The following is a 17,960-nucleotide window of genomic DNA, read 5'->3' as shown; positions in this document are numbered from 1 at the left end:
TTGACAAACTCCACGAGGTCTTCGCTCTTGTTTTACTTTTCTCTTTCTTTTTTTTTTAAAATATGTTTAACTTAACTGTTATTTTATTATGTCTATTTTATTATTTATTAATAATATATCATTATATTATGTATATTGTTTGAAATGGTGAAAAACTAGAGAGAGACTTCCACAGAGGATGACAAATTTCTAGTTTCCTACGACCTGTGAATGCAGCATCTTCAGCCATTAGGAATCTGTAATGTTTTTAATGGTTTCCAACTCTGTGCGTACAGCTCAGCTCGTGTTGTAAAGACTCATGTCTTAGAGACATGACGAGATATTTTAGAAGATAAAAGATGAGCACCTGATTTTATTCCAAAAGCTTTAATTTATTGTTATAACAAACAGCTCTGACACAGTAAACATCCACAGCCATTTAAACGACGACTCAGCATCGCAGTTTGATCGCATCATCGTGGAAAAATGGATATCACACAAAAATATTTTAGTTTATAAAAATAAATTTAAATCTGACTCTAGATATGCCCACCTTTTCCTACAGGAGGCGGAGCTTAAAGAAGTGTTTGCTGATTGGTTAAAGTGGCTCTGTTCTGCTTTCCTGTTCATAATAAACATGAGCCAAGTTTCTAATAACGACTTCAGTGAGACGAACACTCTGTTTCAAACTTTTTTTTTTTCTGATGTTGGTCTGTGATGTCACAGAGGATATCCCTACTGTAGTCATCTCAGACATAAAGGCCCCGCCCACTCACCGTTCAAACATTTAAGTAGGACGGTAGCCCTTAAACAGGGAGTAGCTTGTTTGAGACAGAGGCCCAGTATCAGACAAAGAAGGGTTATTCTGAACTGTGACTCATGCAAAGCTGCCCTAGCAGAACCCACGCTGCAAATGAGTAGAACGGTTCCACTTTAATGTTTTCTGATGAAAAGCTGTAACGCTGGATCTTTGAGCAGAAATGAGCTTTACTGAGCAGGAACGGTCCCATAAACAAAAAATACGGAAGCTCATTTCTGCCAAAAAACAAACATCATGATACAAAAATATAACTTCTCTGAAAGCTAAAAGTCAAGTGCATTGGGTCATTTTACAGTCTCCCCGATAAATGGCCGACAGGACGCGGTCAGGCCTTGGCGTCGAGCATCTCCAGCAGCAGTTTGTGGATGGGGACGTGGCGGTGGCGGTGCAGCCGCAGGAAAGCCTGCACGGCTCGGTCGGCGGTCTGTCGTAGCAGGGGGAGGGTCATGAGCAGCCGTCCTGCTCGGTGCTGCTCCCGGCGGGACGACTCGTAGTCCTGCAGCGCCTCGTGGAGCCCGTCCTGAAACCTCTGCACCGAGTCCGGGCAGTCCACCGGGTCGGCGTCTGACAGACGGACAGACGCAGGTTAGAATGCTTCCTCGCTCATTACACCCAGCATGCTCAGCTGTATCAGGACAAACAACCAAAACACTCTGCTACAAACACAAAGTGCAGTTCCTCTCATGGCCACTTGAGGCTCTGGTCTAAATATGGTCACTACTGGCTCCAAAAGTCTCTCACCTACATCATGTGAGGTCATGTGATTGGTTGGTTTTGTGTTAGCAGGAAAACTGAACTGGTTACGGATGAGTTTGCATGAAACTGGACATCCGATGGTGGAGGACGTGTGCAGTGTCAGACTGCTTTAGTTTTTAAAGACTGGGTCCTGTTCACGTCTCTAAATCACAGACTGGAACGTTTGGGTGCTGCTTGTTAATCAGCTCAATATGTTTCCCCTGATCGACTGATCAGAAGCTGTGAGTGTGTCTGCACGTCTGAGCCTGAGCATCTGCAGGTTTAGGACGGCTGTGCAGCCACAGGCCTGTCTGCCAGTCTGTTTATTGATCTGAGGCTGAGACAGTGAGAGTCTGAGCAGACTTCAGTGTTATTGATCGGCTGCTCCTCGCCTGCAGCCTCCAGCGCCGCCACTAAACGCTCTGCTGACCACTGAACTGCGACAGAGTGAGAGCCACAAAACTAATTCAAGTCTGGGATTAATCAATACTGCTGTTTCAGCTCCCAGAGTCTGATCAATATCAATAACCACTCCTCTAAGATCAATGAGTGGAGTGGTTATTGTGGTAAAATCAATATCTGAGTTCATGCTGGAGCTCCTCAGCTGTCCCGCTCACAGGACAGTACTGTCCTGTGAGATGCAGACGAGTTGTTTAACTTAATCATCATTCATCTCAGGCTCTTATTTTGAAACTCAGACAGCCAGGAAGTGTTAATATCTGAGTTCATGTGCAGCCATAATGCTTTGAGTCAAACAGAAACCATGAAGAATGTGTCTCCTAAACACTGAGCATAAGCAGGTTACTCCATCAGGACGAGATTAAAACGAGATTATTTGTTTCTCCTATAAAACTGCAGGGAAACATCGCCCCCTACAGGCCTGTTCTGCCCTGACACACAGTACTGTCCTACTGTGGTTACAGGCAGTGGTGCTAATGGCTTGTTCTTACCAGAGTTGGCAAGTGCCATGGCCTTCAGGGTCACCACCTCCTCAGGGCTCAGCTTCATCGCTCTGTATTTCGCTATCAGGTGACGCAGCGCCTCGTACAGGTCAGCCAATCCCGTGGCTCGACACTGAGCTTCGTCCAGACACAGATTCCCGGCAAACACAAGCTCGTCCCCCCCTGCGCCCTGGGAGCGCCAGGCCACACCCACCAGCAGCGCCTCCATCCAGCCGCTCTGCAGAAGCGACATCTGATCGACCAATGAGAGTCCGGAGAAGCCTGGGAGTGGGCGGGGCAGAGTAATAAATGACAAATAATAATAATTATTATTATTATATTACCTGTGTTTATACATAATGTTCCAGTGCTCTGGATAACCAAGTAAAGGTTAAGGGTGGGTGTGGTCTGGATTGGGGACCAGGTGGAGGTTGAGGGTGGGCGTGGTCTTGATTGGGGACCTGTTTGGTGGTCTCGAGCGTGTACCTGGAATCTGTTTTGCCCAGCCAATCAGAAGCAGCAGCTCCCGGTTCAGGAGGTCACACAGGATCAGCAGGATCCGCAAGCTGCTGTCATTGGTCGAATCGTCCTGATTGGCAGCTAAAGGGGCGGGCTCTGTGAGCAGCAGGTGGGAAATGACCTTGTTCCCTAAAAGACAGGAAGTGGATGATAAACGGCGTGGACGAGTAGTTTGACCTGAAAGCCTTCAGAGGGAGCGAAGGTGAACTCACTGCTGCTGCTCGGGTGGCTGTACGGGGCTTTGCTGCATAAACTCAGTCCCGTCTCCACCCGCCTCTTGTACTTCTGGCGCCCCCCTCTGACGCGGTCCAGACGGACACCTGCAACACGCAGAGGCGTTTCACACACACGTAGTTCTACTTCCTGCCAGCTCGTAACGGTCGTTTGGTGTAACGTACCCTCCCTCATCATCCCGGCCTGCAGACATTTCTGGAAGCGGCAGGCCTGACAGGCTTTCCTCCTCCGCTTCGTGATCTCGCACTCGTTCATCACCGGGCAGCTGTACTCGATGTTACCTAGGTAACCACAACAGGAAATAAAAGCAGGAGTGTCAGTAGCTGTGTCCCAAAACGTAGGCTGCATACTTCGGAGGCCGCATTTGAAGGCCGATTACGTCACAGCCAGGCGACGAAGGCTGTCCCAATTCATCGACTCCTTCAAATGTGTCCTTCATTTCCCCGAATTTGAAGGATGGGACGGGTGTGTCCTTCGTGGCCCACCATATCCCAGAATTCATAGCGCGGCCCAGCCAATTCCAGTTTCCAACAATGGCGGCCGCTACTAAGTTTTAATATTACTCTTATTAATCTTTCTGTGTCTCAAAATAAACGTTTAACATATTTTCAGTAGCTGTGTAAACTTCAAATATCTGCTCGGTTTATCGAGACATCACATATTTGCAAATGCAGTGGTCAGTTTGTAGGGTGCTTTATATTCTGTGGTCACAGCTCTGCAGTAATGCAGGATCTTTGTGAGAGTCTCTCAGACTGTGATCAGAAATGAACCCAAACTCTCATCGTGGATCAATAACGTGGATCATCCTGCCCTGTAATATTGAAACCCTCTGCTGTGAGTTTCTTCGTGGCCTCCCTTTGACCTCTCTGCACAGATCAATAAGTGAAGTGATCGGGCGTGACCAATCGATCGCCCGGAATGAGAAACAAGCAGCTGATGTGAGAGACGACGGCTTCTCACACTAATCGATACAGCGAGCGCTGCTGTATTGATCGGCTAATGAATCACACAGACTGTAAGACCTTTGATATTTAATAGAAACCAGCTGAGCGTCTATTTATTTATGACTCTACTGATGACTTGGATTCCCTGTTTGTCCTTTTTAGTGTATTTTGTAAGGCAGTTTCACATCGCGGGTCGATCTTCACAGGATGTCCTTTGTAACCACGTTATTCTAAAGGGTGCCGTTAAAAACCTATTTGGAGGTTTCACACAGGAGACGTGCAAAAAGCGTAATTTGGCTGCTGTTTGGACACATTTACACTCAACAGCCTGATGTCATAAACGACCAGCATCATTTACACTAGTAACAGTAAGAATTATATTTTATAAATATATCATCAGCCGTCCTCATCCTCATGTTTTTATTTCTTTATACAGGAGATGATGAACGTGCTCCTCCCACCTTGGATGGTCCTCTTGAAGAAAGCCTTGCAGGCCTCGCAGGACGCCACACCGTAGTGATACCCGGAGGCGAAGTCTCCGCACACCAGACACAGCCTTTTGGGCCCCACGGCCCCCATCGAGGTCATGTAGTCGCCCCTCAGGATCGAGTTGACCTGCAGATATACGACGTCATCATCAGTGGCGAGCAGTAAGACGGTCCCCACAGACCTCAGCTAACTGTTCCTGGACTGGACCTCGGGGCTGCGTTTGAGTGGTGTTGGGGCCTTTTTAATGGCCAATCACATGACTGCTGTGAGGTTTCTGTACTAACACACCTCCATGAAGGCGGAGCTCCAGTTTTAGTGACGTTCGAGGATTTTATTTGGATGTCAGTGAGCTCAGCAGGTACCTCAGTCCAACCTTCAGCTCTGACTCTAGTCTGGATTAAGACTTTTGGGGCACCAGAGAAAACTTCCAGGAACAGTTGGATACGGACGTGAATTTGAAGTTTGGCAGTTCGACCCCGGGGACGTTCAGACTTTAAGAGTGTTTGTGTTTTTAAATGTGATTAAACAGAAACTTCACCTGCGCTGAAAACGAGTCCGATACAGAAAAACACAGCGACGCTTCCGACACCAAGACGCTACTTCCACCGCTGGAACTACATCCTGTCGGGGAGTCGGGCTCCGCTGCTCGGCACAGGAGACTGTACGGTGAGGAGGAGGAGGAGGATGAGGAGGAAGAAGAAGCCGGGCTGTGGAGGAAGAATTCTGCATGTGAAGGGCTGAGAGTGGGAGTGGCTTCCAGAGGAAAGGCGGGACCAATGGGGGAGGAGTGGAGGAAGGAGGGTGGAGATTGAGGTTCATCTCTGGGGGAGGAGGAGGGAGAAGAGGAGTCCAGGATGCTAAGGAGGAAGAAGAAAGAGGAGCATGAAATACAAACCAGGACAAAATGTGCAGAACACAAAATAAAATCTCGAGCCGACTGCTGACATTAGTGAGGCCGTTAATGACCTGCAGGGTTAAAAACAGAAGATTTGGGTTTCCCATGAACGCATTCCAAGTTTCACAAGTTTGGTGCGAAGAGTTTAAACGTGCATTCTGTGTAATGACCAGCAGGGGGCGCTTTACAAGAAAATGAGCCTTTAAATCTGAGCTCGTAGTCGTGCAAAGGTGACGTTTGTTCGCGTTCATCGGGACAAAGTGTCGCGTTGTTAATGCCAGATCGTGTTTTACGATAATGAAAACAAGTCTTTTCAGATAAGGTTTGATCTGTGTGCTTCTCTGATCAGAGAAAGCTCCGCCAGTAAAAGTGGAAATCATCATTGATGTTGTGCACATGGACATGAGTCTGTGTGGGAGTGCAGCGCTGCAACGTCGCGTTCAAGGACAGGAAAACTTATTATTCATATTCACATCAACACAGAGGTTGTATTTCACAAACCGTGTGAGTCTGCACAGCGTGTTCATCATACATAATATACAAACGTCATACACATTTGCACAGAATTGGAGTTATTTTAAAAACAGAGCAGCATCGTTTGTTTTTGTTTTTTTCAGACGCACAAAGAACAGAGTTAAACTTGGGGAACGCTGCCACACAGTGTTCGCATCAGATTTTAAAGAGTTTCCAAAAGTACCTTCAAACGTTTTAGATTTATTTGTCTGTGCTACTCAAAACGTGCTGCAAAGAAAACTGTCACACATCCAGAAAAAGCGCGTTAACTTCACTAAAACGTTTGAATCTGGACCTGAGGACGGTTTCAGGCCGAGGCTCCGTGAACTCACCGCTGCGGGCTGAGCAGGTCGCCCGTCACGCAGAAGTCCTTCAGCTCCATCGTGAAGCTGCTGTGGAGCGTCCAACACCCGAGTAATAAAAGTCTCTGATGATACTTCAATGTCCAACGAAAAAGTGGGACAAACGTGCTGAGACTGTCTCAGAGGGACATCTGAGGCTTTCAGGAGTCTGCACTGTTATTTATCTGTTTGTTGTGTCATCGCAAGGGATGGGAGTGAGGGGGCGGGGCCTGTAGGATCAGCCAATCAGCATATTGCTTCTCTGAGAGGGCGTGGTGGGAGTTAGCTTCTCCTCCTCTTCCACCAATCATCTCTATTGATTTGGACAGAGACAGATGTAGGCCACGGGAGGCCGAAGCTCCGGTCTGCTGATGTCACCCTGTAGCGTCTACATCTGTAAATATGCAACACACAAATACAAGCATACTGTAATTCGTGAAACTGGATGACGGTAAAAATAAATAAAAATAAAAAGAGACGCTGAGAGCACGTGAAGCCTGAAGGTCCGTGAGGCGTTCAGGAGCCTTGAAAATGTTCCTACTTTTCCTACTTTCATGCCATCACAAAACACAATCAGTACAGCTATGACCCTGGTTTTTGCCCCACTGCGGGCTTCCGGAAGCTGGCCAGTCAGAAGGAAGAGGCCGTTTTAGGGACTTTAAAGAGACGCATGTTTCAGACAGAGGATGAAGTGAGGCGCTGCACTGAGGCAGACAGAAGGAAGGGTGGAGCTGAGAACGAGCAGCGGTCCTGCTTTAGCAACTTAAAGCCTTTTCATGTATTTCATTTCCAGATTAGAACTTTTTGTTTTGTCGTGTTGTTTCGAGCTGCCTGAACATCTGGCCAGACGCTGATAATGATGTCACAGATTCTTAAGTTTGAGCAAAACTTATATAAAAAAAATAGTGTTTTATCCACCGTAGAAGTTCTCCTGTGGTGAATCATGTTTTTTGTTTACATCAATAACTGATGACATGAAGGACGAGAAACACTTGAAAACCACTTTGTGTTCAGGGCGCTGACCCGAGCGGCGAGGATTGAGGCTGCTGAAGCAGCAACTTTCTGACAGCGAGGTGTGTGATGTAAACACACACACACACAGTGTCCTAATCTTACACTCAGACGTTCAGGCAGCTCAGATCAGTCTCACCTACATCTGCTGTTTCATAAGAGCTGCATAACCAGACCCGTCTGTCGGAAGATGTGGTTCAGCTGATGATTCACACACAGCTGAAAGTTAAAGGATGAGTCCTGTTTGCTTCAGCCTTCGTGTCCACTCAGTCTGTGCCTCTCTACCTCCGTCTTCTCCCGGGTCTTACTGAGGTGGGAGGCTGACGGGTGATGATGCTCTGGTAGGTCTAACCAGGTCGGGCAGCCCGTGGAGGTAAAGGCCAGACAAAAATCAGCACCTGGTCCTCCAGGGTGGAGGTTGGACACGGAGCCAATGACACCACGAAGAAGTGGTTGGCTCCATGTCATAGATGTCACCAGCTATGAATTATGGGAAAACTCTGACATGCAGATATGAATCTTCCCACAGAGAATCATTTATGTTAAACCGAGGACATACTGTCCACTTCACTGTCTTTAGCAGGAAGTGATTGTTTGCTGCACTCCAACAGGAAAATCACGCTGTTAGTTGTGACGTTGGTGTTTGTACAGCACTTTATAAATCAGGACTGTGTCTTCCTTCTCTCACCCCAACCAATCACAGCAGATGGCCCCGCCCCTCCCTGAGCCTGGTTCTGCTGGAGGTTTCTTCCTGTTAAAAGGGAGTTTTTCCTTCCCACTGTCACCAAAGTGCTGCTCATAGGGGGTCATATGATTGCTGGGTTTTTCTCTGTATGTATTATTGTAGGGTCGACCTTACAATGTAAAGCACCTTGAGGCGAATGTATCACTTACACCGGGGCTTCACTTTTACTCAGTAATCAGTCAGTGAGATGATGTGAGGAAACAACAAAGGTCTCCAAACGTTCTCCTCCCTGCAGAGGTGCTGATGGGATTCCTGATCATGCTAGGGTCTCTGAGCATGTGGTGGCTGTAACCGTGTAAACTGTCTGCTTAGAGATTATTTTACTAGATAAAATAGCGCAGAGGGGGGAAAAATCAGGCTCCTGGCTCACACAGGCTCTCCTCCAAAGTCCTCATTTACAAACGTGAACATTACAGTGTTCTGACAAACCATCCTACTTTGGCAAAACGTCCTACCGTAAGTAGTTTATGCACATTTCTGCTGTCACAGAGTAATTCCAGCACAAATTTCAGTAGGTATGACGGTTTGCCACTTAACGTTGCCCATCAGAGTATGCTTGTAGCTCATATTCTTAAAGCCAGGACGGTTTGCCACTTCATTTTACCCGTTAAAGTATGCTTGTAGGTAACATTCACAAAGGTAGCATGGTTCGCCGCTGAATTTTAGTTGTTAAAGTATGCTTGTAAGCAGTGTTGGTCAAGTTACTTGAAAAAAGTAATCAGTAACTAATTACTGATTACTTCCCCAAAAAAGTAATCCCGTTACTTTACTGATTACTTATTTTCAAAAGTAATTAGTTCTTAGTTACTTTTTTAAAAACACGATTTACAACCTGAAGAGGTGATAAATAGATCTTTCAGCCCAATTCTACTTTTTCTACATAATCCATCATACAAAATGTAATCAAATGGAAAAGCCTCTTTTTAAAACTCGTTTTATTAGTTTTAATCTTTTAACTTTATGCAGCAAGCAAACAGCGTCATGCTTGCTCTGAAGTTTAGGGGTTTTTTCGCTGTAAAAAGAAGTTTTCTTCCCACGCACAGCGGACACTAATGTTTTTGTCACTTTTTATGGAATCAAACTCAAAGTAAGGTCAGTACTTCCACGCTTTAAACGCTGCACGCTCATACTCTCTCTGCACTCGATATGTGATCGATTGTTGATCTGCACACAGCTGTCGCTTACGTCACTGTCATGAGACACTTGCAAAAAAATCACGGTTTTAGTAACGCAGTAACGCAGCGTGCTTACAGGAAAGTAACAGTAATCTAATTACCTTTTTTTGCAATAGTAATTCCTTACTTTACTCGTTACTTTAAAAAAAGTAATCGGATTACAGTAACGCATTACTGCCCATCTCTGCTTGTAGGTCAAATTCACAAAAGTAGGATGGTTTGGCACTTAATTTCGTGTTGTGTGCATAAACAACGGGTAGGATGGATTCCCAGAACAGCGGCTAACAGCTGGATCATCCTGTCCGAGTGCAGCAGGGCAAACAGCGAACAGCCACTTCCTGTTACAGACAGTATGTCCTCGGTTTAAAATAAACTCACTGCTGCAGCACTAATCTGCCCCCTCACACTGCTGTTTAGTTTCAGTGTCCTTATTTTCCTGTGAGTTATCGATCCCGTCACTAGTTAGCTAACATAAACTAATGTTAGCCAACCAATCACATGACGTCACGTCCCGTGCTGACAGAAGATGGCGCCAAATGTGTTTTTAAAACTTTGAGCAGTTATTTGTTAAACCCAGCGTCACAGACATTGTTATATCTGACAGCGGGGCTCCGTGGGGTAAACCGGTGTTTCATGCCGTCTTTCTGCCATCAGCGCCTGTTCGAAGGCGGGAAGTTTGCATTTTATGCACAGCCGTGAATCATCCTGGAGTGCAGAGAGCTAATCTGAGCCGAAAGGTCTGTCAGTGAACCCTGCGGCATCAGCTGACCCACTCACCTCCATCAGATCTGGGTCAACCTCGTGTCAGACCCTGCAGGCCTCCAGGACTGCATCCATCAGCAGGACTCGTTTATTAACGTGAGCCTTCATGCTCCTGCAGTCACAGCCCATCGTACAGCAGTGCTTCTGCCTCGATCCTATTACACTCTATTTTGGTTAATGTGAGCAGGTAAAGGTGTCTTCAAGGAAACGTGGAGCAGCTTCGTTCAACCTGCAGCCCTCAACTTCTCCACGTGACCGAGCAGCTCCTTCGGGCAAAGTGGTTCAATGGTTCCCAAACGTTTGTTTTGAAAGGCCACCCTTTTGTTTTACAAGAAAATCTTTCAGCATGTGAACATGACCTGATGCTGCTGAAGTGAAGCAAAGTTACAGAGGTTTGATTACACAGCAAAATCTCCAGTGTTAAATTAACACTAGAGAGTGTCTATATGGGTCCACACCTCTGAGTGTTAAATTAACACTGTTGACAGTGTTATATGTTTAAAAGTAACCTAGTCAGTTTTGAAGATTAACAATGGCTAACACTGAGCAGTGCTGAGTTTCTAACACTGGAAAATAACTCAAAATGTTAGAAATAATCCAGTGTTAGAAAATCAGCACTGCTCAGTGTTAGCCATTGTTAATCTTCAAAACTGACCAGGTTACTTTTAAACATATAACACTGTCAAAAGTGTTAATTTAACACTCAGAGGTGTGGACCCATATAGACACGCTCTAGTGTTAATTTAACACTGGAGATTTTGCTGTGTACAGACACGGCTGAGCAGTCATTTGTAAAAGTTTACATTTGTTCCTGGACGGGCTGTTGGTCAGTTGTCCAGCAACTGTTTTATTGGCCAGACTACAGGAACTCTCAACCTCTCAACCTCAAGCTTTTGAACCTCGTTCAGAAACGAGCAGGTGACGTCATGGCGATGGCGTCCATCTTTTATACCGTCTACAGGACGGCGTTGGAGCTGCAGGTGGACGTGTGTGAGATTTTCTGTGTTTCTCGGATTTTTGTGGTCTTGATTCTTCTGCGTTGATTTTCTGTAAAATCTTTGATATTGTGTTAAATTATTTACGTTGAACCTTGAATTAAAGAAGTTGAAGCTTTTATTCTCCACTTTCTTTTAACTGCAGGCTGTGTGTGCTTAACTGAGCGTGTGCTGAACCAGGATATCTGCTGTGGTGTGTAACCAGCGCTGGAGGATCTGCGGCTGAAAGCTGATATTCCGCTGGCTCACGGCTTCAGCCTCGTATTGGGTGGACCTCTGTAATTCCATTAATACTGCCTGCAGGTGAGAGTGTGTGTGGACAGATTGGCCTATAATACAAAGTGGCTTACAGGCCTGGATCTACACGCACAGTGCAGGCATTAAGGTTATGGAGCCAGGTGGAGGATTAAAGCCGGCCAGCACACGAGCATCACCTGAGGTGACTCCGCAACAATGGTTAACTGTTAGCAACACGCTAATGCAGCTTCCCAACAGTGGACAGTGTAAACAAAGAGCTCAGGACGTAACGCAGAGGAGGACACTGATACCAGCAGCAGACCAGTCAGAGCAGTGACTGCTGCTGGTTCCGCTCCTCTTATTAACAACCTATCAGAGTTCAGTCTACAAGAATGCCATTACATTTAAGACGTAATCCTCCTTACAGATGACCACTGTCACCGAGAGGACATCAAATACACACACACTGTTTGACATGTGTTTGTGTGCAATGCGAGGCTGACAACTGAAGATGTTCAAACAGCCTGCAGAGTGCAGCAAGGACAGAAGCAGGAAGTTACATGCGCTCCATGAAGTTGGAAATCCTGGGTCGGAAATTTGAGCTGGAATCCCTGAGTTAAGCTGGAGTTCTCTGTCTAAAGTACAGAGAAGCCCTCTAAATCAGTATCTCCTCACGCTCCAACATCCTCTCTGCCTGACACTAATCACGCTAACCTGCTGCACATCCTGTCCAGCTCCATCTCTGATTAGTCAGCTGATAGAGGTTTCTTCATGTCCAGCCTCACATACAGCTCACGGTACGCGTTTCCTTTTCTCTGTTGGAAGGATTCACCACTGTTGCGTATTTGTGACCCGCTAACATACTGCAGTGTTTATAAGTGCAAAAAACCAGCCAGTGTAAAATGCTTATATCTCCGTAGTGACCGGTCAGGGGCTACACGACCTTTGCTCCCAGCTGCTCTTCCTGTCCTACAGATTATAAAGAAGGGAAACAAAACCACGGATGCAGGTTTCAATAAACATGTGCAAATATATTTTCGTTTCATGTCATACAAACAGTGATAAAAGTGTGAATCATTAGCAAAGTTAACAAGTGAACAAACATCAGAGACCAAAATGTACAAAACGTGCCACGTGAGCATAAACGTGGAACAGTGCATGGTATACTTGGAGACAGGAAACAGGAAGTTCATCATGCTACGCTTCAACACGTTAACTGCATCGAGAGGTTAATAAAACACAATCAACACGTTCTCTTACAGGCCAGAAATATTATGGTCAAAATAAAGATTATTCAGTGAGCAGGTGAATTATTATATACACAATATGAGTGAGCACAGCTTCCAGTATATTCAGGAGTGGAAACTGCATAAAGTTTCTATTCATGTTCTGGAAAACACAAAAGTACAGACATGTCAGCAAAACAGCTAGTATTCCCACAAACAGGTTCAAGCTAAAGTCTGGCCACGTTCTCAGCAGTTCTCGGCAAATTGAAATGTATCTGCTGATATTAATGTGCGTTAAGTTTAGTGAGACTCTGTATTAGCAGGCAGGTGTTTACTCGAGGCTAGAGGCAGAACATCACACGAAACCACCGTTTCTAGATTTTTGTATTATTTTTACACACAAATACATTTTTTAAAAAGACACAGTTTGGTTTAACTATAATGTTTCACATGCCTGTAAACGTCACTTTCTAGGTTATCAAAACATAATTCCAATTCAAATCAATTTGAAAATCACGCTGTCACAAAAAAACCCCAAATTTGCGTCGATCAGATGTGACGTGTTCGGAACCGCACCTGAGATTTGATGACATGAAGACAAATAAATAGAATCAGACTGTGAATCAGATGATCACTGAAATCTAAAAGTTAGAAAAAGGTAGCAGATAATTTTACAGTGATATAAACCTGCTCAGATTAAAGCCAATATTTTAATGCACAGTCTGAAATGTGCGGAAGAGGATTAGGGACACTGGGAAAAAAACGAGCACGTCCTGTTTTTTTCTTTTCTAGAAATCTGAGGAAAAAAACCGAGAAAAAACTTCTTTTTTGTCAGAATTCTGACTTAATCTCAGAATTAAAGTGATTAAAGAGATTAAAGTTTAAAGAGATTAAAGTTTAAAGATTATTCGGATGAAAAAGTTTTTTTCTCAGAATTCTAGAAAAGAAAAAAAAAGACATGCCCATTTTTTTTTTTTTTAAACAGTGGCCCTATTCCTCTTCCGTACTAAAGAACATATAACTGTCCTAATATATAAAGTTAGGAATGTCTGTTCACAAAGGAGATTTTCTGTGACATTTTGTACATATCTGAATTTCAAAACAATATCATTTGTGAAACTGTTGGGAAGCTTAGCTTATAAATTAGCTCTTGAGCTAACAGTTAACAGTCCACTCACTGCTAAAAGGCTGACAGAATATTTACTTTGGTTAATATAGTAAATGAACTCTGGGAATTCTGACTCAGTATGTTAGTACTTTGGTAAATAAAAAAAAAATTCTGTTCCAAGTTAGTTTTTTTCAATCTCATCTAACATATCAAAAGTTAATAAATGTTGCTATAAACTATAAATCAACAATTAAAAGGCACAAACTAGGGGACTGTGAACCCGTTGTCATGGTATTTCAATAATCAATCCGATTGTTCAGTCTGACGTCACTAGCCGTGTCTGGGCCTAAACTCCGCTGCAGGTCCATATATCAAACGATCACTATGGCATTACTGAGAGTTGAAAAACTGTCTAAAGTCTTTCATCTTTAATAAAATGATCAGCGTTCTGCTCTACCAGGTGTAACAATTGAGTTTAACATCCAGGCATCCATGAAAACGGAATTTATGACATTTAACGGAGTTAGAAGTTAGCAGGGAGTTAGCTCGCTAGCTTCTATCTAAATACAATATAGCATGTCCTGACTGCGGGGTTTTGGAAACAAATTAAAACGTACAGCTCTGTTATCACTTCCAGCATAAATGAAGACAGAAAACTAAACAGCAGTGACGTTTGTAGGGTTACTGAAGTTGGGCTAGCTGGTATATAATGATGTGCTACGTGACCGCTAGCGACACAGCTATGTTAGCTTAATATAAACAAGCCAACTTTTTTTCCACTGGATAAAAGTTAACGTGAGTGTTGTCGGTGGTCAGGAACAAATGTAATCGCATGGCAGGATGCTGTAAAAGGACCAAACTTCAGCCAGGAGAACAACTGAGATAATCCATCCACATATGAGGTTAGTCATTCATATACTGCTGCATGGGCTGGGCTGTAGTTACATCCTAAGGTTTTAAAAACTGAGCTTAAATAAATGATTAGCGGTAATAAAAGCCGAGGGAGGTCAACAGTGATCACTGACTGTTTTAGGAGCTTTTTGAGATCAAATAGAAGAAAATACATAACATTAAACATGTTAACAACACAAAAGCCATATTAAACGCAGACTACTTTAGACCCGGAAGTAGGATTCGTCGCGTCATCACTGAACAACCGGATATCTAGTAGAGAAAAAAAACTAGCCTATTATCCTGCAGCTAACAGATCACTAGCTAGCAAACATGGCCAGAAAATAAACAAATATTCAGTTAAAATAATTAAATGCAGTCTTCTAAAACTGTTGCGTCAGTATTTTTGCGACTACACAGAAAATTATTTTGAAGTAGAACAGTGCGTCAAACTAAAACTCCCTGCTTCTTCATTCAGTAGTGTGCTAATAGCTAATGAGCACACATGTATTAATATTTTTCAAGCTAATAGCTCATTAGTAAGCTTACTAGGTGTGTTGAATATTAATTTAAATATTGCAGTAACTTTTAGAACAAAATATTAGCTAGTGCTTGATAGCTAACATTTAAAGTCTTTAATTAGCATAACTTTAGGTTACGCTAGCTTTGACTGTAGCACATAGTGAGTGTACTAGCTTTAACTTTGCGCACTAACACGCATTTAGGCTCATGCTAATAAGAGTAAGAACTGTAAGTAAGAACTGAGGCTGGTCATTTTATGAATGCATATGTAAAATACATTGACTCCTTTTTAATCTCAGTTTAATTGAACACATCGTTCTACTTTAATTTCTTTTACTGTAGCACACCAGAGCTAGCTGTATAAATAAAGCTGACGATTACGTCTGTAAAGACTTATCTGAACTTCACAAATCTGCTGGTTAAACAAAGCAAACATACATATAGCATTTCTTCACCTGCAGGACAACTTCAGTCCTTTTGTTTTGCTGTACATGACCACATCCTGACAGTGTGTCATGGAAAACCTACATTCATCTCTCACTTTATTAGGTACACCTGTTTAACTGCTTGTTAGCTCAAATGTCTTATCAGCCAATCACACGGCTTAACCCAGTGTGCAAAGATGTGGTCGAGGAGACCTGCTGAGTTTCAAACTGTGCATCAGAATGGGTAAGACAGGTGATGTGTTGTTGTTGGTCTGAGTGTTTCAGAAACTGCTGTAACTGGGATTTTCCCACCAACCATCTCTGTGTTTAAAGGGAACAGTCGGAAAAAGAGGAAATACCCAGTGAGCAGCAGTTCTCTGGGAGAAAATGACTTGTTGAGGTCAGAGGAGGATGACATGAAGGCAACGATAACTCAAACAGCTGCTTGTTACAGTGCCGTGCATAAAGAAGAGCACCTCTGAAGCTGCTGGTGTGGTGGCATCGTTTAAACCCCACAGCCTACCTAAGTGTTGTTGCTGACCATGTCCAACCCATCTTCTGATGGCTGCTTTTAGCAGGATAACACACCGTGTCACAAAGCTCAGATTATCTCAGCCTGGTTTCTTGAACATGATGATGAGTTCACTGTACTCAAATATTGAGGGAAACCAATGTTTCAGCCCAAAATCTCATTCCAGTGGATCACCTTTGTGATGTGGTGGAACGGGAGATTCTCATCATGGATGCAGATGACAAATCTGCAGCAGCTTTGGGATGATGTCATGATGATGTCAGGTTAATATGAACCAAAATCTTACAGGAATGTTGAGACATGAAGAATTAAAACAGGAAAAAGGGCGTCCAACCTGTTACCGCAGAGGTGTACCTAATAAAGTGACCAGTGAGTGTATTGGTGGGCTTTGGGTGCAGCTTGGTTCCTTGTGTAGTGCTTTAAATGAAACGGGGTCAAACAGGGCTAGACTGGGTCAGACTGGGCACAACGCTTCAAGGAGGTACGAGTCGTTAACTTTACAAACTTTAATAAACTCTTTAGTCTGATTGGAACATTCAACTCCCACACTCTTTAGAGGACTGTGGAGTGGACTGCACCACCGAGTCATACATCAGCTACAAACATCTGAATATTAAAGAAGACGAATTGTGTTTCCTGTGACGAGTTAGAGGGAAACAAAAGCTTCGACAGTGAGTCAGCTAACAGAATAAAGGAAGTACAAGCCAGAATCACTGGGAGCTGCTTCCCAACAGGCTTCCAGAAGCTGGCCAATCAGAAGAATGTGGGCTCATAGGGAGGGGGGCCTTAAAGAGACAGAAACAAAATCGCTCGTGCCGATTAGAGGAAGATTAATGTGCCACTGTGTGTCATGTAAAGCTACTCTAGTGGAGTCCAGGAATAAAAATGTAGATGAAAGTGATAATAACAATAATGATGATGATGATGATGATGGGTCCCTTTTAGGTCAAACCTTTTGTTCCCTAAAACAGAGTTTCTAAACCTGAAACATTTTTCGCCCTTGTGTTTTTAGGCTTTATAAAGTTATTATAATATTAGGTGATATTTGCTTGCTATGTGTCACTGAATTTTCCGTGTCCTGTGCACTCCACACACACAAGGTGATGAAACAGATGCGTGTCCAAATGGAGTAAATACTGCAGTATAATAAGAATACTCATCCATGGGGCCATCCAAGGATAGTCCTGGCTTCCTACGGGGGTTTGAGACAATGACACGTTGATCTGCTCAGGTTTATGTTTATGTATGAACTCTGACTGAATTACACACAATTTGAGGCAACCAGGTGTTTTACAGCAACCACACTGGGCTCTAACAGACACACTGATTTATCGTTGCTTTTATCACCACTCAGGTCCAACCAAACTACCACGTGTCTGATAACTACCTGCCCAGTTAAAGAAAAACAAACACAATCCACCTGCAACACAGGTGAGGTGAACAAATGGAGGGTGTATTCAGGTCTGGATTGTGGAGGCATTAGTGAAGTGTGTTCAGGCTAAACCAGGATGATGAGTTGCTCTCTAATCAGACGTCGCCCTGTGTTGTTCAGGCTAACCCAGTCTAGCTTTGCCCAGTTTAGTGCAATCTAGAGTCTTTTAGTGTCCAGTCTATTCTCGCCTGGTCAAGTCTAGTTTATCTAATCTGGAGAATAAAAAAGCCTGAGCCAGTCTGCGCTGGCCTACAGATCCCAGTCCAGCGCACTCTGTTCTAAGCAGCCACGCAGTGGTTCGGTCTGCGAGACATGACGTATCCTCTCCTGCAGACGCAGCGGTACGAGCCGTCGGTGTTCACGCAGCGAGCGTTCACGCACGGGTACTCAATCCTGACGCTGTCCTCACACTCATTTACATCTGCAAACACACACACACACAATCAGTAATTCAGTACTGGAAATTAACATATAAATGTGATTCATCAA

At 44.0% G+C, this 17,960-nt stretch overlaps 2 protein-coding genes across 8 annotated transcripts in view; both read right to left on the bottom strand.

Annotated features, from left to right (window-relative positions):
• Positions 1-350: 350 nt before the first annotated feature.
• Positions 351-6,577, bottom strand: LOC146560387 (estrogen-related receptor gamma-like). Of its 2 annotated transcripts, none has more exons than XM_085244487.1 (8): positions 6,402-6,577; positions 5,200-5,368; positions 4,634-4,787; positions 3,393-3,509; positions 3,207-3,314; positions 2,962-3,123; positions 2,485-2,757; positions 351-1,363 (listed from the first exon to the last, which is right to left on the bottom strand). In XM_085244487.1, the coding sequence occupies exons 1-8, from the start codon at positions 6,449-6,451 to the stop codon at positions 1,125-1,127; spliced, it is 1,272 nt and encodes a 423-aa protein (XP_085100613.1). In that variant the 5' UTR covers positions 6,452-6,577; the 3' UTR covers positions 351-1,124. The 2 variants fall into 2 exon arrangements, with proteins under 2 accessions (XP_085100613.1, XP_085100612.1); XM_085244486.1 differs by having other exon boundaries at positions 5,200-5,518; positions 6,402-6,576.
• A 5,769-nt stretch (positions 6,578-12,346) lies between these two features.
• Positions 12,347-17,960, bottom strand: part of ltbp4 (latent transforming growth factor beta binding protein 4) — a 71,325-nt gene continuing 65,711 nt past the window's right edge. For all 6 annotated transcript variants that reach the window (XM_085244478.1, XM_085244482.1, XM_085244480.1 and 3 more), the window contains one exon: positions 12,347-17,892. In XM_085244478.1, coding sequence (XP_085100604.1) covers positions 17,750-17,892 — 143 coding nt within the window. In that variant the 3' untranslated portion in view covers positions 12,347-17,749. The remainder of the gene's footprint in view (positions 17,893-17,960) is intronic.

The sequence above is a fragment of the Mchenga conophoros genome, linkage group LG14 (genome assembly GCF_057382185.1).
Source record: "Mchenga conophoros isolate Kocher_MC1m ecotype Shallow Benthic linkage group LG14, M_conophoros_male_GT1.1, whole genome shotgun sequence".
NCBI classification, from domain to species: Eukaryota; Metazoa; Chordata; class Actinopteri; order Cichliformes; family Cichlidae; genus Mchenga; species Mchenga conophoros.
This window is presented reverse-complemented; position numbering and strand designations above follow the sequence as displayed.

Bases quoted from the DNA above. Each gene is read 5' to 3' on its own strand.
- LOC146560387 (XM_085244486.1), bottom strand. From the start codon at position 6,451: ATGGAGCTGAAGGACTTCTGCGTGACGGGCGACCTGCTCAGCCCGCAG. The intron at 3,315-3,392 runs GTACGTTACACC...TGCGTGTTGCAG, and splicing joins GGCCGGGATGATGAGGGAGG to GTGTCCGTCTGGACCGCGTC. The intron at 1,364-2,484 runs GTAAGAACAAGC...TCCGTCTGTCAG, and splicing joins CATGGCACTTGCCAACTCTG to ACGCCGACCCGGTGGACTGC.